Source organism: Eurosta solidaginis, chromosome 3 (genome assembly GCF_040869045.1).
Source record: "Eurosta solidaginis isolate ZX-2024a chromosome 3, ASM4086904v1, whole genome shotgun sequence".
NCBI lineage: Eukaryota > Metazoa > Arthropoda > Insecta > Diptera > Tephritidae > Eurosta > Eurosta solidaginis.
In genome coordinates, this window is record NC_090321.1 from 216261522 (window position 1) to 216284212 (window position 22691).

The following is a 22691-nucleotide window of genomic DNA, read 5'->3' on the forward strand; positions in this document are numbered from 1 at the left end:
CATTTTGAGGATATTGACGAAGTAATGCTGAAATAGTTAGTCGTTGCACGTGGTAAGAATATTCCTACATCTTGACCAATATTGAAGCAAAAGGCCAAAGATTTTGCTGAATCACTAGGACACCACGAGTTTGAGGCAAGTACAGGTTGGTTGGACAAGTTCAAAGTCGGCAAGGCTTTATTCAAAAGACGTAATGGGGGAAAATTGCTGACGCCACCATAGAAAATTGTGTTGAATGTGTAATGAACGTCTTACCGAGATTGATTGAAAATTACAACATGAACGACATCTTTAATGCCGACGAGACTGCTCTGTTTTTCAAATGCTTGCCAAATAAAACACTGGCATTCAAAAATGAGAAATGCTTTGGTGGAAAACAAAGCAAGGAAACAATAACTGTCCTGGTGGGAATCAAAATGTCTGGATCGGAAAAGCTAATAAGGAAAGGCAAAAATCCGAGGAACTTTAAGGGAATAAAATCTTTAGGTGTCGATTATGAGTTTAACAAAAAAGCATGGATGACCAGTGAGATTTTTACAAAATGGACAAAAAATTTGGCGATTAAAACAGGAAGGTTTTGTTTATTGAAGATAACTGCACTGCGCACCCTAAAGATGTAAAAACATATTGGAAAACATTCAATTCTAAATCTGAGCATTTTATGCAATATCTATGTTAAACCAGAAGCAATTGCCAACTATTTTAGAAAGGCAGTATTTTCATAAAAATGCTATGCAGATTCCATTTGAGCATTGGGATGAAGAGGGTTTTCTCTCAATATTGGATTTGGCTGCTTCACAGTCTTCATTTAAAAAAAGTAGCAAATATCGAATAATCGTTTGAGGACTACGTAAATGTTGATAATGATAATAAGACCTGGGACAACCCGTCCGAAGCAGATATTCTTAGCAGCGTCGCGGAGTTCCAGCTGAACCTGGTAAGCATTTATTTTTTTTATTTTATATTATTTCTACTTGTATATATTCAGATAAGGATGAAGACGATTTGACCGTTGAAGAATTGGCAGAAACCGAGGAGGCATTATCAACGTTGAGACAAGCTACTTCATCCATTAGCGTAATTAGAACCTTTGTGGAGATGAGGAGCGACGTGAGGATTAATGTTTTTAACTCTTTACGTGATTTGGAAGCTTTTATTTAAAATGAAAAATGGAAGACTTTAACTCAATCATAACTTATTGATTATTTTAAATAAAATTACAAAAAAAAAAATCAAAGTTTCTATATAGTGAAATGATTTTCAGGTCCCGTGCGAATTCACTATAGGGAAGTTCCACTGTACTACAAATACATGTATGTATGTATGATCCATATGACATCATAGTCTAAAACTATAAACGACAAGTGGAAAATAAATTTAAATTTATTAAAATAAATTTTTGGAATATTTAAACAAGCCTCGACGTAAGCGTGTACAAGAGTAGTGAGATCGTATCTAGAAAAAAAAGCTCAACGCATATATATATCATATTCACATTTAAGATTAAGAAAAACTCTTCATTCATGAGATACCCCATCGAAAATCAGGACCTATATTATAAAAAAGTTCCGTCCTCTTGGTAAATACTGGAAGCCTTCTAGTACCTATTATACTGGATGCTTCTAGGTCTGATAGCTGCGACACCCAATCTTAGTTTGTCGAGCGCAGGACACGAGCACAGAACGTGCTATCTCTTATCGATGATGAGGCCGAATTTAAAAGCATAGGTCCATCATTAGTGAAAGAGTAGCTTTGTTAGTATGATGTCGTAAGACCTGCAGAAGATCTTCGATATGAAGCCTCGCTTACGCCTTCCCAACATCATTGACCATTTGTAGCACTCGCTTGATTTTTTCACACTAATTTCAGTTTTGACCATGACTTCAGTTCTGACTGCACCTTCGCTTTCGAATTAGATTATCGATTTAAAATAAGACTTAATTTCGAATCCGGTTCATACTTTGGTACCGCTTGCTTGGTTTTCAGTTTCAAGTTGCTGTTGCTGGTTCAATCATATTGGACGTATCCATGCCTTTGGGGAAGCGTTTTCGATGCTGATAGTCCTTTGGCGGATATTGATCCGTTACGCTTCGGCATCTTAAGTAAATATCCCGAATAACTTAGGAGCGAACGTTGAACATTTTAGGTCAGTCAGTTGTCGTCCCCTATTTTCTTTAAGGTGTGGTTTAACCAGAGCTCCGCCTGCTTGATACGCATACGTAAATATGTATATATACATATTTTAAAGCGCGTTTGCCTCATGGGAGGTTGAAAATTAAGTTGGAGTAGCTCAGTAGCTAGAAAGCTATGTGTTAGGTATAACAGTCAAGGCCGCCTTTACTGCAGCCTCGTTTAGAGTTTAAGTGAATTCCTAGATTTCGTTTTTAGTTCCGATATCGGCTGCCTTTACGTTCCGGTTCTAATTCACGTTATGGTCTCGGTGTCTGTTTAGGAGTTCGATTCGTTTCACTCCGCTTTCGCTTTCAGCATCAGTTCAGTTTCTGCTTCAGGATTCGTATTTCTTTTAATTTCTTTTGTTTCGTTCCATTCTCTTTCTTCTCCTTTCACTTCCTTTAGTTTCCTTCTTTCCTTTCATATCCTTTCCTTTCGTTTCCCTTCCTTTCCTTTCCTTTCCATGCCCTTCCTGTCCTCTCCTTTAATTTCGTTTTGTTTCCTTCCCTTTCCTTCCATTCTTTCCCTTTCCACATTTTTCCTTTGCTTTCCTTTTATTTCGTTTCCTTTCCTTTCCTTTCGTTTTCTCTGCACTTCTTTCCCTATCTTTTCTTCCTTTCCTTTATTTCCGATTCCAAAGTGGCGCTTGTTGCCAAATCGATTGTCTTTTGGATTTCTCGAAAGCTCGCTGTTAGACGAAAATTTGCCCCCCCCCCATCACTTCAGAACCAACCAAAGTGGACCCCTTGCTTTGCCTCGTTCTAGTATAACCCATCGCCAGCTGCGAATGGTTTGCTGATAGACAAAACTCAGGCATGACGACAAAAAGTTGGTACGCATCGATCTACTTGCATAAGCCTTGTTCGAGATTTGGTGCCTAGTGAAAATTTAGTCGATAGCAGACTTATCACATCTAAAGCCGCACTGCGCGTTTTTCAGCATCGGTGCAGTCGTTTCGGTCGGTATTCCTAAAATCCCATAGTACTTTCAACGGCGTTACAGATAGAGTTATGTCCAGGGGTGGGCGTGAGCTTAGCACCGACCATATACGTATACCATGAGCGAAAGCACACCGAATATTTCGTAAAAATCAACGACAGCTGATTTAGTTTGATTTGAATGCTCGTATAGTAAAGAAGTTTTGCACGCGCGCTTAAAACAGAGTACCAAACGATGCTTGTGACACGTGCTCAATGTACAGACGCTGAAATCAACTAAATAAATAACTGGTTTGGCTTTCGTGCACGCTACGCGTTCGTGTATACTAACACATTCTCAATTTAATAGCTGTGTATATGTAGCGGTGCCCACCGCTGCCTATGATCCTTTGAGTTCTTACATCGACTCTATCCACGGTCCGCGAAGAGGGTACCATCCAAGATGCTGGTGCTACAAATATAATCATACAGTTGATCCTGATTTGATCGAATTTGTATGAATTTGCCCCGAAAAGAGGACAAAATACACTACTACAGAACTACTGACGATTCGGTTAAAAAACTTTGAAGCAATTGGGGTATTCACGTCAGCTTGAAAACCAAGTTATGAGTAAACTATTATTTCCCTGTATTTTTTGTTTTTGTGAATTATGTAGGAAAAAAATGTAGCCAAATAAAACAAGTAAGGAAGGCTAAGTTCGGATGTAACCGAACATTACATACTCACCTGAGAGCTTTGGAGAAAAAATTAGGGAAAATCAAAATGAACCTATGGAATGTGTTTGTATGACGTGGGTATCAAATGAAAGGTTTTAATGAGTATTTTAAAAGGGAGTGGCCCTCAGTTGTATATGTGAAGGCGTTTTCGGGATATCGACCAAATGTGGACCAGGGTGACCAAGAACATCATCTGTCGGATACCGCTAATTTATTTATATATGTAATACCGCGAACAGTATTCCTGCCATGATTCCAAGGGCTTTTGATTTCGCCCCGCAGAACCTTTTCATTTTCTTCTACTTAATATGGTAGGTGTCACACCTATTTTTAAAGTTTTTTCTAAAGTTACATTTTGCGTCAAAAAACCAATCCAATTACCATATTTCATCCCTTTTTCGTATTTGGTATATAATTATGCCATTTTTTTAATTTTTCGAAATTTTCGATATCGAAAAAGTGGGCGTGGTCGTAGATTTCACCCATTTTTAACACCAAGATTAAGTGAGTTTAGATAAGTACGTGAACTAAGTTTAGTAAAGATATATCGATTTTTGCTCAAGTTATCGTGTTAACGGCCGAGCGGAAGGACAGACGGTCGACTGTGTATAAAATGTGGGCGTGGCTCTAACCGATTTCGCCCATTTTCACAGAAAACAGTTTTCGTCATAGAAGCTATGCCCTTACCAAATTTCACAAAGATTGGTAAATTTTTGTTCGACTTATGGCATTAAAAGTATTCTATACAAATTATATGAAAAAGAGCGGAGCCCCTGCACCATATCATTACTGGAGTTGAATGTTGACATAATTCACTTATATACTGTAAAGATATTGAATTTTTTCTTAAAATTTGACTTTTAAAACTTTTTTTTTTTTTAAATGGGCGTGTTCGTCATCCGATTTTGCTAATTTTTATTAAGCACACAAATAGTAATAGAAGTAACGTTCCTGCCAAATTTCATCATGATATCTTCAACGACTGCCAAATTACAGCTTTCAAAGCTTTTAAATTACCTTCTTTTAAAAGTGGGCGGTGCCACGCCCATTGTACAAAATTTTACTAATTTTCTATTCTGCGTCATAAGGTGAACCCACCTACGAAGTTTCATCGCTTTACACGTCTTTGGTAATGAATTATCTGACCTTTTCGGTTTATCAAAATTTTCGATATCGAAAAAGTGGGCGTGGTTATAGTCCGATTTCGTTTTAAATAGCGATCTGAGATGAGTGCCCAGGGACTTACATACCAAATTTCATTAAGATACCTCAAAATTTACTCAAGTTATCGTGTTTACGGACAGACGGAAGGACGGACGGACATGGCTAAATAAATGTCTTTTTTCGCCCGATCATTTTGATATATAGAAGTCTATATCTATCTCGGTTAGTTTATGTCGTTACGGGGTACCGCTATGCGAACAAAATTAATATACTCTGTGAGCTCTGGTCAGCTGAGTATAATAACATGATAACTAGAACTATGTGAATACCCCACCTTTTTCGCGGCAACCATTCACATAATGATCTGTTTTATTGTTCATTCATGCTTGTTCATTTAATGCTTGTTTATGGCGTGTGACCTACACCTGCATTTTAACATCCATACTTCAATTACTACATATGTGTGTATGTATGTGTCCGTTTTTAAATTTCGTTTAAATATGAATCTACAATAGATAATATTATTTCTCCATGTTAATTAAATTTTATTTATTTTCTTTTCTTATTGTTTGGTTTTACTCTTTCAATAAACATTTTGTTTGTTTTTTTATGCTTTCTTCCAGATTCCCGGGGTTTTCCTCTTGAAGAAGGCGAGCAACAACAAATGCCGCCACCGAATATTTCATTTAGCGAAAACTCGAGTACGCTAATACGTTGTGTACCGAACGAAAGAGCAACGTTCTTCGTGAAAATCGACTGTGACGAAGATTCAGATTTGTTGCCATTAAAATTTGAATGGTGAGTATAAATATGAGTTCGTCCCTCTAATTGTATTTTTTATGCCACTCTCTCGAAACATGTTGAGTTATATTAGATCGCCAACAGCCAGCGACGTGTTGTTTTAATTGCAAACTTTTTTTGGCTATATTCCATAATTTGCATAAGAACGAAACGAGTTGAGCAGCGCACATTGTTGGTCTGCGCAATTTTGAGGTAGAAAAATTAAATTAATTAATAACATAAAAGAAGCAAAAATTTGATAAAATAATATAAATATAGTTTAAAAAAATTGCGTATGGCAAATATGGTGCCGTTTTAGTATCTACACTTCACTAAGATTTTTGATGTTGATAGCACCATAGCACAGAGGTTCGTGTCTCCGCTTTTAAGCACAATTCGTTTTGTAACGAGTTATTTAACCAATAAGGCGAGTTCTCAATAATTTTCGCCAGATGGGCCTGGCTCTTTCTCCTTCTAGCCTAGAGAGTTACAAAAAAGCAAACATACAAGTTAAGCTAATATAAGCGTGTTAAAAACATTTGGGATAGTGGCGTAGGCTTATCAGGTTATCTGTTTACAGACAATGGCGTTGTTGTTGTTGTTGTAGCAGTGCTTCGCCCCATCCAATAGGTGCAACCACTAGCAAACTGCCATCAATTTCTTCTAACGCATGATTGGTGTCATGTGAGGACTCGTCACAAACGCGACATACATTGTGCATGTCGAGGTGGATTCTGGATAAGTAAGATTTTAACCTATTACAGTATCCAGATCGAAGTTAAGCTAGCTACTTACTGACTTACTTACTTACTTACTGGCCCTTCCACCGGATTGGATGCCGCCCTCTTCCTCTGCTTTTTGTTCGTTGCATTAAGCTGCACAGAGGCGTATTTTGGCTGCGACGAGATAGTGATCCGAGCCGATGTTAGGTCCCCAGATGGTGCGTAAATCTAAAATACTGAAGGCATGCCGTCCGTCTATCACAACGTGATCGATATCATTGCGTGTATTTCGATCGAGGAACAGCCATGCAGGCTGCACTTTCCAACCGTGGAACCAAAAACAACTCCCTCGCGTTAAAGACGCCAAGCACGACTTGTATATCATGGCGGGGCAGCGCTCGTATGTGCGTTCATAGAAAGCGTATTTCTCCTCTGTCGGTGCATGGACGGAAATGAATGTTATATTACTCAAACAATTTGCTTAAAATGTTTGCCTTGAGTGCCACTGGCTTACCAAAATTGCACACTGTGCAATGAACCAAGGGAATGAATGTTGAACGTAAACGACAAACAAGCAATATGCTTTAACATATGTAGATGAGCAAAAACAATTCGTCTTGGGACACGTTTGACAACGTTCTTCAGCACTGCGGGCGAAAGCATAAAGCACGCTGAGGGCATCCAAATGCCTGCCGAATATGAACGTGCGTGTGTGTGTGTCTGGGATGATGAGTATGTAAGGTAACCGGAAAGAGCGATGTGTATGGATTAGCGCTAGACAGTAAATTAACGTATATGAAAAGTGTGTATGTAGATATTTGCGTGCGTTTATATGTAATATTTTTTGAATTCAAATAAATAAAGACAAAAAAAAAAAAAATTATTGCCACACTGTGCGCACTGAGGCGAATTTTTGAGAGTCAAAATTGCAAAATGTGCTATTTTGAGAAAAATTTTCTTAAAATTTATTTGAGGGTGTATGTGAGAGTTTGTAGTTTTTCTTTTTTTCAAAGACATACAAACATACCACATATGAGGGGCATTGTAAAGAAAAGCTCTGTTCTTTGTTGTACTCGTTAGTACTACTTTGTCGATCGTCACGTTCAGAGATAAACTTTCGGATTTCCGTTGTCCTAAGTGATCAGAGTTAGAAACTTAGAAAAAGATATAGTAAATATTTGAAAAGTTTTGTATTTAGTGAAATACATAATAATGAGGTTGTATGGGTGTATTTGTGCGTGCTGTGTATGTAACTACTGAAATGTGTATATAATTTAAAAATTATAATATTATTAATAAATATAAACAACGAAGATTAATAATTACATTTTTTCGTGTGTTCGACATTTTGAATATTAAAAAAAAAAAAAAAAATAACAACAGCATGCGCATAACTTAAAATACATTTTTATGTTGGCGGAAAGTGTAAATAATTGCAAAGAATAAACAAATAATAAAAACAAAGAAAATAGTGCTGAAAATATTTAAATATGTATGCGTATACATGCAAAATACGTTAATAAATAAATAAATAAAAAACTCTAAAATAAATAATTATAAAACTGCAATAGTTTTGAGGGTTGAAAGAAAGAATTATACATGTTCACAAGGTTATGTAAAGAATTATGAAAACAACGAAAATGTAAAAATTTGCATTAAAAATTTTTTTAAATTATTTTTTACAAAAGTTTTAAAAATCAGCTTAAGAGTGCCTTTTCAGTACATAATACGTTTATATGAAAAAGAATGAAAGATTTAATATACTACATTCCTGTATTTAAAAAAAAAACGAAATATTTATGCATGTACATATATGGGGTATTCCATCCCATTTTGACCAATTTTGAACCCGACCCCTTTAGAATTGGCTGAAAGTTTTTCTTCCTTTTCTAGCTTACGAAAGACGTTTTTCAGAAGTTTTTCAAATTTTTTCATCCAACTCAAAAAAAGTTATGAATTTTTAAAAAACCATCGTTTTTGTTTTCAAAATGCTATAACTTTTTCAAAAATTGACCGTTTGGGATTTTTTTTTTTTTTCTAAATATGTTTTTAAATGTACTTTTCGGAAAAAATACAAAAAAACTTTAACGTTTTTTTTTCAATTAAATAAAAAAAAAATTTTATGTATGTCTGTATGTATGTATTTATTTATTAGAAAATTTGTTCCTAGCACAACAATTTTGACAAATTATTTAACAGTCATGAATACATGAGCTATAAAAATTGAACATTTATAATAATAATGAATTAGATTAATCAAATTAAATATAGCGGATAATAGTGAAATATTTATGTATGTAAATGTAAATCTTAAAACTAAAGAAAATTAATTAATAAATATTAAAAGACAGCAGTAGTGATGATAACCTTTTCTGGTTATAGATCGAATAGTATTTACCAAATAAAGGAAGAAAACACAGAGAAAGGAAAAAGGACTTAGAAATGAACATTTTAACAACAATAATTTGAGATCCAATTTAGGAGTCGTTAAAAAATGATGTTAGCTCTTTTTTGAAGTGCAGAGCATTACTTAAAAGTCGAAGACTTGTAGGTAGGGAGTTCCAAAGATGTATTGCAGTAACAAAGAATTGGCGCTCAGAGGTTAGCGTGCGGTATCTAATGTGCTTAAGAAGAAGCACCGATCTTGATGATTTCAGAAAAATAAGCTTACGATATAGATAGTCAGGTTCCTTCGTGTGTATCAATTTATGGAGGAAGGACAGTGTTTTGACTTTTAAAAGATTTTCGAAAGAAATGTTTAGCAACCTTTCAGCATGTTGTGATACGTGGTCAAGTCTTTTCAACCCATAAACATATCTAGCAATGTTGTTGTAAACAACATTTAGTTTGTTCTTGCACAGATAGTCACAGTTTGAGTAAATCACACAACCATGGAGTAGCGTAGGTATTAAGTACGCTTTAGCCAGAAGTAGTCTTATGTGCAAAGGCGTGAAATACTGTGTTGACCACAGTGTACGAAGCATTCCATACACTTTTCCAACCGTTCTAAAAATATGGTCTTTCCATGTCAATGTTTTGTTAAAAATTACACCTAAGTTTTTCGGCATATCTACGTATTCTATAACGCAATTGTCGAACACTACATTCTCTAAATCATTAGTGGGAAAAGACCATCTATGAATAACAATACATTTTGACTTATTCATGTTTATACATAAGCCATTCATATTAGCCCATGAAAATATTTGATTCAAATCGTGGTTTAAGTTACTTATGCACAAGCTAGTTTGGTCACGAGGACAACACGTAAAGAACTGCACATCATCAGCGTAGATATGAACATTAAAATACTTAAGGACATCGGATAAGTCATTGATATACAGAACAAATAGCAGAGAACCCAGGATAGAGAGTTGAGGGACGCCTCTTAAGACATGTAGGAAGTCAGACTTTTCACCATCTATACATACTGCTTGAGTCCTATCGCCAGGATATGATCTTATAAGGGCAACTGCATGACCAGAGAAGTTAAATAAGTTTACCAGCTTCCTACAGAGCAGAGTGTGGTCTACAGAATCAAAAGCTTTATAGTGGTCAAGAAGTGTTAAGAAGGCAATGTAACTTTCATCCACTCGTTCACGAATTTCGTCTGTCACAGATAATAGTGCCGTTGTACAGCTCGGTTTTGACCTGAAACCGGACTAACTGTCTGACAGGAGCTTGTATTCATGTACATATGATACGATTTGCCCATGTAGAATACGTTCAATGAGCTTAGAGAGGAAAGGGAGTATGGCTATTGGTCGATACTCATTATTTTGTTTACGGATTGGAATAACTTTTGCAGCTTTCCAATATATTGGGAAGACATCGGTCGTCAAAATTGAGTTGACCAAGTAAGTAATGTGGGGAAGGATTTTGGGAAGAATGACCTTTAAAAACTTTGAACATATACCATCAAGCCCCATTGCGTTAGACTTCATAGAAAGTATTGCTTGGACAACATCACAATTATCGACACAAACAAACTCGAAAGGGCTAGTGTCAACATTAACACGCACGGAGTAGTTATCAATACACACATTGTCGGCTGAGTTTGGTAGTCTTACAAAAGTATTATTTATTTCGTTGATGTCGACATCAGGGGGACGAGACAGGTCACTTTTGGGCTTACCAATTCTTATTTGTTTGATTTTGTTCCACTTTTCTTTTGTATTCAAAGCAGAACTAAACTTATACTTAAAATAATGTGCCTTGGCCAGCCTTATGGCTTTGTTTGTAGTAAGCCGAGCTGTTTTAAAGCAGCTATGCGCTTCGACTGTTTTGTACCTTTTCCACAGTGAGTAGGCTTGGTTACGAAGGTGGATAAGGTGGTTTAATATAGCATTGAACCAAGGGCTATTCTTGTATTTAGGTGTTTTTATTTTTAGTGGAACGTGATCGTCGAATAACTTATTTATGTTATCCTGCAGAAACTTTGTCTGGTCATGAACTGATGTTAACGTACGAATCAAGCTCCATTCAACCGACTCAATGGACTCAGCAAGAGAATAATAATCTATACTTCTGTAATCGCGATACGCGAACGAACTTGGCCTACATGATGTTTGGAAGTTGTAGTTTAGGAATATCAGGTCGTGTTTTGAGAAGCAGGAGGCGGATAGTTGCGTGTAGTGAATCATTTTATGAAGATCATTGACAAAAAATAAATCTAATAGAGAAGAGTTAGTATTTGTGAAATGTGTTGGTATAGCACAGTTTGTGGGAAAAAGTGCCAGAGATTCCATGCTTTGTTTTAAAGTGGCATCCACCAGTTGGTTACTATTAAGCGATGATAATATTGTCATAGTCTAATAGTAACGATTGAAGAGATTCAATAAACGCGAAAAAATCTACTAGTCGATTCGGTCTGTATGCATATGAGAAAAAAAGGGCGAAATTCGAAAAATCTCGAAAAACTGAAAAATTACAAAAAAAAACTTTAAAAAATTTTTTGAATTTTTTCCGAAAAGTACATTTAAAAACAAATTTAAAAAAAAAAAGATCCCAAACGGTCAATTTTTGAAAAAGTTATAGCATTTTGAAAACAAAAACGGTGTTTTTTTAGAAATTCATAACTTTTTTTGAGTTGGATGAAAAAATTTGAAAAACTTCTGAAAAACGTCTTTCGTAAGCTAGAAAAAGAAGAAAAGCTTTCAGCCAATTCTAAAGGGGTCGGGTGCAAAATTGGTCGAAATGGGATGGAATACCCCGTATGTATTACAAATAAGCATATAAACAACAACAAATCCGAAATGTTTATTAATAAAAGTTTAATTTGGTTAAATGACAGATGTGTTTTGTAAATATAATGTGCTGAGATGAAAGAAAAAAATTAATAAACCAAAAATGACAAGTAAGGACGGGACTGTCTTTGGCTGCCGAAGACCACATAATTTCATGTATGGAACTGAACAATACCACTGTGGAACAAATTCAGGTTAGCAAAAGCTAGGTCGATTCTGAGAGTGAGGTGTGAAAATAGAGGTTAAATTAGAAGACCCGTATCGCGGCGTTTGTTTATGTTAGTTCGAATTTTTTTTAATCGACCTTCGAACTTTGCAGTCAAATACAATAAATTTCATCCCCTTCTTCCTCTTTTTTATTTCCAACCACCGCACAGGTAGCGATTTTATTTATTTCGTACATCCGAACTAAAATCAAAAATAAAGATTCAGTTAAGGCTCGAAACTCTGCCGAAGCTGATGTCTTTTCATTTTCGCTCGGTGGTGATAAAATTCGCTATTAATTTTTTTTGGAACTTATTTCATTTTGTGGGTGATTTAAGTTAAGTGCATCGATTTCATAAAAATAACAAAAACAACATTGAATAATATATATTGTATTAAAAATGTCGGAACCAAAATGTAAAATAGACCATTTTTGTAATGTTTGTGGACGTTTCATAGCAAACGGTGAAAAATGTGGCAATGCGAGTGATTGTTTTTTGGCAGCCTATAAACAATATTTCTCGCAAGAGTTTATCACTGACGTAAATTATGCCCCCAAAAAAAGTTTGCTTTAATTGCTATTCAAGTCTTATGCAATGGAAAAGTGAAAAGAAGAAGGCTATGCCTTTTGGTATACCAATGATGTGATTACCCAACAGCCCGCATCAACAAGAAAATTGCTATGGATGTATCAACTACCATAAAACTTTGAATAGAAGGAAAGCAAAGAATAAAACTTATGTAGCAGTGCCAAGTGTCCAATTACCATTACCGCACTAAGAATTCGTTCCAGTACCAACATACCGAAGTATTGATCTTCAAACAGATATCAGTACTACAACCGTCGCTGCTATATCTATGGAAGCCGAGGAAAAAGAGGAAGAAGGGGAAGACAAAGATGAAATTCCGGAATATCAGTTGGACGAATTTATCGACATTTCTGATGATGATGGCGATGACCAAGATATTAGAGAGAGCAGTGATGTTGATCCACAGCCGCCTGCTAAACGGCGACTGGCCAAATCATTAATTTAATTTATTTTATTTTATTTTTTTACTCAAAACTTTTCATAACTAATATTTCAGAATTACATTTTTTCCGTATTTTTATAATTTCTCTTTCAATGTTCCTTCAAAACCAACACTGAAAAAATTGGTACACAAGAAATGAGAAGTAAATTAATATTAAGCTGGAAAAAGCAAGTTTTGTATTGTGATTGTTTTCCTTTCAAATAAAATTTATTGAAGAAACTGAGAAGCATAATATAGATCAAACAGAAAGAAAAAATATTAGTTTTGTAGAAAATATGTTCAAAAAGCATGAAAAAAAAAATTCCAATATTTTGCTGCATAAGCACCACTACAAAAATTTTCTAAATCAATTTTTGTTTTAAATTTTGATTGTTGCACAGGTCTCTAGCAATAATTAGACTTTAACAGATTGAAAAAATATCAATTAGTCGACGAGTTATAGCCAAAAAACCATACAAGCAATATGCTGAAAATAGGCATTTGACTGCAAAGTTCGAAGGTCGATTAAAAAAAAATTCGAACTAGCATAAACAAACGCCGCGATACGGGTCTTCTAATTTAGCCTCTATTTTCACCCCTCACTCTCAGAATCGACCTAACTTTTGCTAACCTGAATTTGTTCCACAGTGTAATCTGAAGAAATTTCGAAAATTCTAGTAAACCATCTAATGTACGGAATATACATATACGACCGATCTTAACGATTTTTTCAAAAAACAAAAGCCGCTTTGTTTTACAAGCTGGTGGGAATAGAACGCCAGGTAGATTAGGGAATTGCATACAAAGCAACAACACAAAGTAAGCTAGTTGAGTTGGCTAAAAGGTTTGAGGTGATTTTTTTTGAATATCTTGATCCATGCGCCACCTAGCCGGGTTTTTTTTTTCATAGGTCACTTTCTATACATGTATGTATTGTGTGTTCCAAATATGAGCCAAATCGAACCACAAGTACAATTTTTTTGAAATACTTCGATCCATGCGCCACCTATCGGAGTTTTTTCTTCTTATTATTGCACTGTAATCGGGTTCTGAACTATATTTTAAGTTTCAAGCTTGTAGCTTATCGGAAAGTTACTTAAATTTCTATTACAAAATTCGTAACGCTCGCTACACAAAGGCAAACTAATAATTAAAAAGGGCAGTATTGTGAACGAGCGAACGATACGTATATAGGAACGTGCAGATAAACGAAAAGCACAAAAGAAACATAATAAATTTATTGCAAGTTTTGTTAAGGTTAGACCTTTAGGAAAAGTGGGCGTGGTCTTTAACCGATTTTGATTACCTTCACTCAGTCTACATAATTTGGCAAGGATAGTGTCTCTGCCAAATTTCAATGTAATATCTTTAACCGCTTTTGATTTACGGCTTGTTAAACTTCCAAATTTTCTTATTTTAAATGTGGGTGGTGCCACTTTTCTCAAAATTTTCTATATAGAAAAAGTGGGCGTGGTTATCGTCCGATGTCGCTCATTTTCAATACCAAACTATCAAGATAAGCCCGTATACTGAATTTGCTGAAGATATCTCAATATTTGCTCAATTTATCGTGTTAACGGACGGACAGACGGACATGGCTTAATCACATTTTTTTTGATACTGATGATTTTGATATATGGAAGTCTATATCTATCTCGATTCAGTACAACCAGCTCTTATCCAACTAAAATGAAGCTGTTAAGTTAGCTGAAGCGTGTTTTTTGAAGCTTCTGGCTGTTAAAGTGAGGAAAACGTGACGTAAAACCTTTTGTGTGAAGTATCGGTGGTATGGGAAATACATATATACATATGTTTCTAAAAAAAATTTTCAGATAACAGTGTATACCCTTTATGTATTCATCGTATGAAATTTCAAGCTCCTAGTTAAACAAATTAGAAAGAAATGAGGTAAAACGTCTTATCTGAATAATCAGTTGTATGAGGTACACATTATATATAAGACCCATCTTAATACTTTTTCCAGACAACATTGTATGCCCTATATGTACCCAGCCTGTGAAATTTCAAGCTAAAATGAGGAAAAAATGACAAAAATCCTCTTATCCGGAAAATCCGTTGTATGGGAGATATACGATATGGTCCGTTCTGGTCGGTTCCCATAAATCAGTAATTAGAAATCTAAATATTCCCTTTTACCAAATATCATCACGATATCTCAAAAATTGTGGGACTAGTTTGCGCTCAAACAGACAGATAGACAGGCGGACATGGCGGACCAACTCAGATCGTCATCATAATCATTAGATTATTGTTGTCGAGGTCAACACGCGTCCTTTGACACCTCTCTCGATATTTTTGGACGCGTATTAGCAGTCGACCCCTGTTGCACATTATTACTCTTGATTGTGCTCTGCCCCCGTAAGAAATCCGACCCAGCAATTCATTGCAATTATCGCGAAATCGATCTACCAATATTTTATATTAAGTCGTATCCAGCGTAGGACACCGTAAAATGTCCCTTTTTTGACCTTATGTAAAGCTTATGTAATAAATAAATAAAAAATAAATGTAAGGCGCGATAACCTCCGAAGAGATCTAAGGCCGAGCTTCTCTTCCAATTTGCGTCGTGCTCCTCTTGATTTTCCCTACAAATTGGCCGGAAGGGACCTACATGTTTTATGCCGACTCCGAACGGCATCTGCAAGGCAGATGAGTTTTCACTGAGAGCTTTTCATGGCAGAAATACACTCGGAGCGCTTGCCAGACATTGCCGAGGGGCGACCCCGCTTAGAAAAATTTTCTTCTAATTGAAAACCCTTATTTCTAAAATTTTGATGTTGCTTTGTCCGGGGTGTGAACCCAGGGCATACGGTGTGGCAGGTGGAGCACGCTACCATCACACCACGGTGGCCGCTTATGTAATGACATTGAGCAATACTATCAGCCCTGGAACGATTGCGAAGGACCTATCTGAGCCACTAGAAAACAAACGAAGCTTCAGACATTAACTTTATGCTTTATCTCTGACCTGCACAAACAACGTGTTTTCGTGAGGTTAAAGAGGACAAGAGGATGTACTCGCTGTCATTAAGAAAATTATTCACAAGCCAACCTAATATAAACGCACGCAGGCCATTTTCTGTCAAAAATGTCTCATGCACATAAAACTTGTATGAGAGCAACCCAAATTGAATATGCTGCGTGAACACCTAACTCGATTTCCAATTTTTGTTCTGCGTGACATTTAGGTTTGACGTTTGCACAAATGCTTTACATTGTCGCAACGCATGCTTATTTGGGTTCGCGCAAAAACGCCGGTTGTTTGCGTGCGCTAAAAAAACGTAGTGCGGTTTTATTAGGTTGGCATGTCAGGACGACTGAGAGTGAGAGCAGATGTGATTACGCTTGGTGTATTCGAGGAAAATATTAACCGGAAGTTGAAGAAAATTTAATAATGCAAATGAATAAAAAAGCATCTTCCGGGAAAGTATTCCTGTTGACATCCGACCTCGGGAATAGCAGGGAAAGGCGGAATCCTTACCCTGTCTTCGAAAAGACAGATGGAGGAAGACTTGATCTCCCTCGGTGCTCCCGATTAGCGTCAGTTTCAGCAAAGCAGGCCAGACTGGCGGAAGTTAAGAGTATTTCACGAAAAAAGCGTTCATTATTTTTTTATTTAGTTTGATGTGTAAATATCTTTTCTCACATGGTAAAATCCAGAATGTAAGCGTCAGTGTAAGCGTAGTCTTTTGAAGTGGTATGTTATTTATAAGTGGTATTGCTTGCGATATGGGGGGATAAAGAATGCAAGTGTATGTGTAGTCAATACACTGTAGCAAAGTGTGTGAAAATGCAAGGCAAGATAAGGAAATGAAAGGTTTGCTATAGGTGTTTTATCGACGAGGTATTAACAAATTATCAATTTGTCATACATTTGTTATGGACGGAAAAAGTTATGGATTATTTATTGAAAATTTATCCAGTCATTGAAAATTTATGGATATGTTATAAAAAAGTTATTGATTTATTATCAAAAATTTATCAGTTTATTATCAAAAAGTTATCGACATGTTATCGAAAATTTATCGATTTGTCAACGAACACGCTATCGAAAAGTTATCGATTTGATTTGAAATAGTTGTAGATTTGTTACCGAAAAATTCTCGATTTGTTATCGAAAAGTTATCAATTTATTGTCGAAAATATTCCTTTTACTTGACGAAAAGTTATCGATTTGTTTTCGGGGTGTTATCTTTATGTTATCAGCGTAAATTCGATTTGTTATCGAAGAGATATAAATTGTTTAAAAAAAAAATTCGAATTGTTATCAAAGAGCTATAGTTTTTTTTATAGATTTGTTAGCTAGAAAATATAAATTTTTTATTGAAAAATTACAGACTTATGTTTTGACAGTTTGCTATCGTGGTATTGATTTTTTAGCGAAAAGTTTTCGATTTTTTATCGGACTATTATAAATTTGTTATCGGCCTGTTATCGATTTGTAAATGACAACTCATCGATTTGTTATGAAACAGATTTACAACTTCAATATAAAATCGACAACACTTCTGTGTGTAAACTGTCGATTACAAGCCGATATGAAACCAATAAGAAGCCGATGAATCGGCGATAACAAGCTGAAAACAAATCGATAACTCGGCAATATTTATCATATATGTAATACTCCTATATTGCAACAAAAGGCTAGGTACATTCCCAAACATCAGAGTGCCGATATATTGGTGTTTAAACGTTTTTGTTTTTGTATTCAATAGTCGAATATACCTAAATTAAAATTTTTTTTGTCACACTTATGCTGCTACAATCATAAAAATTGTATAGACTGTCTTGTTTTGATTTCGAATTCAAAACACATTGCGAGCATTTTCTATTGGCAATTTAGGAGTATTACATATATGATATTAATTCACTATTAATAAGAGGCCGATAATAAAATATTGGCTTGCACGTATCAATGGTCATCGATAAGAAGTCGACGAAGCTCAATTCGAAAAGCTCGAAATTTTTTCGGGTAAAGTTGCATATGTTTGACTGTTGGGCGAGTTCCAGCTAATTTAAAAACACTATTTTTCAAAACGCACGTTGACTCGTCGCGCTTCACGACCTTTTTTTGTTTAGGCCCGCGCGTAAATCAAGTCGATCACTCTAATTAAAAGTGCTCAGATCTTTGTGAATTTGCTGTAAAATTTATTAATACAATACAGTACAAAGATTAGCACCTACTAGATATAATCAGTGTAAGCCTCGGCGAACATCAAATGGTCATAAATTTCTTGAAAACATACATAGTACATACATACATACACGTGTATGCCTCATTATGTTGCTTGCGTTCATGTGATTTCAACGATTGTGCCCTATTTTTTTTTTTACGCTATTTCTTACCCCAAATTTCCTTGCTCCCGATTCGCACTAATTTTAGATTATTGCAACATTTTGTTACGCTCAGCTTCCCAGTTGTTTGCTCTGCTGCTCCTACAAACTTGATGTCATCGTTCATCAGTTTACGCTGCGTACCAAACGAGCCTTTATTGCCCCTTTCAAGCTGTTGGCGCTTTTGGAAATATTTGCTTTTAAATTTTAAAAATTTCATTTTCATATTTTCAAAATAAATTTTTGTTATTACGTAAAGAATGTTTTATATGCTACGTCAACGTTTTTAAATAGTAGACAAGCGGTTATTTGTTTATTTTTGTTCAATTGTTTCGTTTAGTCCCCAAGCGATGGCTTAGGAATGTGTGTCCGGCGACGCGAGTGACGCATGCTCGGTCATTTTGTTTATTTTCAAATTATTTTAAAGTAAACCACACATTTTTAGTCCCCAGTTAATAAATCACTGAATGGTATAAATAAATAAATAAATATAAAACGAAAATAGAAAAGCTAAACAGTGGTTGGCGTAAAACATGTTGGCCGAAATCTTTTGTAACCAAACTGTAAAAAAAGTACAAGGAATAATACCGAAATGCGTTTTTGGCAACAACACTAACTTGAGTGAATAAGCAAGTGCATGGCGGAACCAGTAACAGGTGACTGCCGAAAATCAGCTGATTGGCACTTTTTAATATGATTTGACGCTTCAACTTCCGGCGCAGTACGATATTGACATTAGTCCATCGATTTTAAAAAAAAGTACATTGAACTTTTATTTATGTTTGTAGGTATGTCACTGTGCTGCCACCTTTCATGTTATCGCCATGAGTAAGCGTAAGACGCTCACATGAATAACAAGAGTAGGGTTGCTTAAGTCGGAGTGTAGCCGAGTTGAATTACGTTGAGCTTCTTCCCCATTTTACGGCGTGCTAACTTAAACTTTAAGCGTGCCTACCACATCGAGGGTTTTGGGTTGAATGGTCAGGGAAAAGCAGAATCAATATGTTCAGAAAAGAATTTCTCAGCTATATTGTTATATACAAAATATTGTAAGCGGTGTTGCCTCTGGGCAATGATTTGGCAAACACTCCGAGCCTATTTCATGCCATATACAGTTTGGAATCGGAATAAGACATGCAGGTCTCGTTTCGCTAATTTGTAGAAAAAATTACAAAACGCGTGACGAAAATGGAAAGAGAAGCTCGGCTCAAAACTCCTCGGAGGTATATCGCACCTTGTATTTATTTATTATAATTATTGAACCGTTCACATTAGTCCATCAAAATGATTCGTAACAGACTTTCCTTTTCGAACTGCCTTAGTTTTATACTTTCGGGGATAAAAATGGCGCCCAACTTGAGACGCACGAATGCGGTTTTGATTCGTGTGTAACTAACTAAGCAGTTTACCGGTGAAAAGGAATGAGCGAAAGACAAAAAGAGTATAAAAGGAAAAAAAGAAAGCCTATACAACTTGCCGTAGTGGCTAATGACATTTGGAAGTCATGGATGGAGCTCAAAAAGGTGTTGTTGTGTGGTTTTCTTGTCTTTTGTATTTTACAAAGGTGGATAGCATGTAGCGACGGCATATCTTCAGAGGCATATAAGATATCTTTTTTACTATTACTTGCCGAAATTTGCTGCTATTTTGAAAAGGTTTTGGTCAATATTTATGGGACTTCGCGGAAATTGTTGGTACACTTAATGGATCAGTGATGGATATATTCCGAAGTTTCTTACCAGTTTAAGGTTAGTTTGAGATTTATTAGCATCCCTTCCATTTTGCAGCGCATTCGGATTCTTGTCGTAAAATGTAGGTACTACCAGAAACATATATTTCATATCCAATTCATGGTATTAAATGGTTTGTTATTTCTAAGAGAATGCATCTGTAGATGGTATAACTAAATAAAATCACAATAATAATTATATCTTTTGGATATTGGACTCTTAAAAAAGAGGAGGCGACGAGGGATACAAACAAGTTACTACTGAACTCAAATGACACGATGTGACTTAGACCACTCTCATAATTACGGACACATATTTCATGATATCTACCACGGTCATTACGGGTCTACTTCAAGACCTTTTACAGATTATTTCGGGAATGTCTTCGAGTTTCTATCGGTACCATATTGGAAATACTTTGGGATAGTTTCGGAACTTATATAATTTAATACTTGTCACGATTTACCTCCTCCGAGATTTAGGCCGTACCTCTCTTCTAATTTGCATAGAGCTCTTTTTTAATTTTTCCTACAAATTGACCAAATTGTCGGAATGGGATCTTCATGTTGTATACCGATTCCGAACGGCAGCTGCAAGGCAGATGAACTGTATTGAAACGCTTTTCATTATTTGCTTATCCACTTCCGAGCCATGACCTCGCTTAGAAAACCTTTTTCTAATTGAAAATACTTTTTTCAAAACTTATGATGTTGCTTTGGCCAGGACTTAAAGCAAGGACCTTGGGCGTGGTAGGCAGAGCACGCTACCACCACAGAAACGTGACCGTTTCCATGTGATCCGAGAACCGATATCGAGGAGTTATCGGTTTGTTCTCGAAATGCTATTGGGCTGTTAATATTAACAACTTTGTCGATGAGATATCGCCATAAAGGTGGACCAGAGGTGACTCTAGAATGTGTTTGTACGATTGGGTATCAAATTAAAGGTATTAATGAGTATTTTAAAAGGGAGTGGTGGTAGTTGTATAGGTGGTCGCCTTTTCGAGATATCGCCATAAGGTGGACCAGTGGTGACTCTAGAATGTGTTTGTCGATATGGGTATCAAATTAAAGGTATTAATGAAGGTTTTAAAAGGGAGTGGTAGTAGTTGTATAGGTGGACGCCTTTTCGAGGTATCGCAATAAAGGTGAACCAGGGGTGACTCTAGACTTTGTTTGTACGATATGGGTATCAAATGAAAGGTGTTAATGATTATTTTTAACAGAGAATGGGCCTTAATTCTATAGGTGGACACCTTTTCGAGATATCGCCATAAAGGTGGACCAGGGGTGACTAGAATGCGTTTGTACGATATGGGTATCAAATTAAAGGTATTAATGAGGATTTTAAAATGGAGTGACCCTTAGTTGTATATGTGAAGGCGTTTTCGAGATATTGACCAAAATGTGGACCAGGGTGACCCAGAAAATCATTTGTCGGGTACCACTAATTAATTTATATATGTAATACCGTGAACAGTATTCTTGCCATGATTCCAAAGGCTTTTGATTTCGCCCTGCATAGCTTTTTCATATTCTTCTACTTAATATGGTAGGTGTCACACCCATTTTACAAAGTTTTTTTCTAAAATTATATTTTGCGTCAATAAACCAATCCAATTACCATGTTTCATACCTTTTTTCATATTTGATATAGAATTATGGCATTATTTAATTTTTCGTAATTTTCGATATCGAAGAAGTCCGATTTCGGCCATTTTTTATACCAAGACAAAGTGAGTTCAGATAAATACGTGAACTAAGTTTAGTAAAGATATATCGATTTTTGCTCAAGTTATCATATTAACGGCCAAGCGGAAGGACAGGCGGTCCATTGAGTATAAAAACTGGGCGTGGCTTCAACCGACTTCGCCCATTTTCACAGAAAACAGTTATCGTCATAGAGTCTATGCCCCTACAAAATTTCACAAGGATTGGTAAATTTTTGTTCGATTTATGGCATTAAAAGTATTCTAGACGAATTAAATGAAAAAGGGCGGATCCACCCCCATTTTGAAAATTTCTTTTATTTTTGTATTTTGTTGCACCATATCATTTCTGGAGTTGAATGTTGGCATAAATTACTTATATACAGTAAATATATCAAATTTTTTGTTAAAATTTTACTTAAAAAAAATTGTTTTTTATAGTGGGCGTGTTCGTCACCCGATTTTGCTAATTTTTATTTCGCACACAAATAGTAATAGGAGTAACGCTTCTGCCAAATTTCATCATGATATCTTCAACGACTGCCAAATTACAGCTTGCAAAACTTTTAAATTACCTTATTTTAAAAGTGGGCGGTGCCACGCCTAATGGCCAAATTTTACTAATTTTCTATTCTGCGTCATAAGGTCAACCCACCTACCAAGTTTCATCGCTTTATTCGTCTTTGGTAATGAATTATCGCACTTTTTCTGTTTTTCGAAATTTTCGATATCGAAAAAGTGGGCGTGGTTGCAGTCCCATTTCGTTCATTTTAAATAGCGATCTGAGATGAGCGCCCAGGAACCCACACACCAAATTTCATCAAGATACCTCGAAATTTACTTAAGTTATCGTGTTTACGGACGTACGGACGGACATGGCTAAATGAATTTCTTTTTTCGCCCAGATCATTTTGATATATAGAAGTCTATATTTATCTCGATTA

The 22691-nt window shown here is 35.8% G+C and overlaps 1 protein-coding gene and 1 pseudogene across 1 annotated transcript in view; both read left to right on the forward strand.

Annotated features, from left to right (window-relative positions):
- The first annotated feature begins 278 nt into the window (after nt 1–278).
- Nucleotides 279–1215, forward strand: LOC137246092 (tigger transposable element-derived protein 4-like; annotated as a pseudogene).
- A 4403-nt stretch (nt 1216–5618) lies between these two features.
- Strn-Mlck (Stretchin-Mlck) overlaps nt 5619–22691 on the forward strand; it is a 243780-nt gene continuing 226707 nt past the window's right edge. The window contains exon 1 of the mRNA XM_067777186.1: nt 5619–5789. Coding sequence (XP_067633287.1) covers nt 5656–5789 — 134 coding nt within the window. The 5' untranslated portion in view covers nt 5619–5655. The remainder of the gene's footprint in view (nt 5790–22691) is intronic.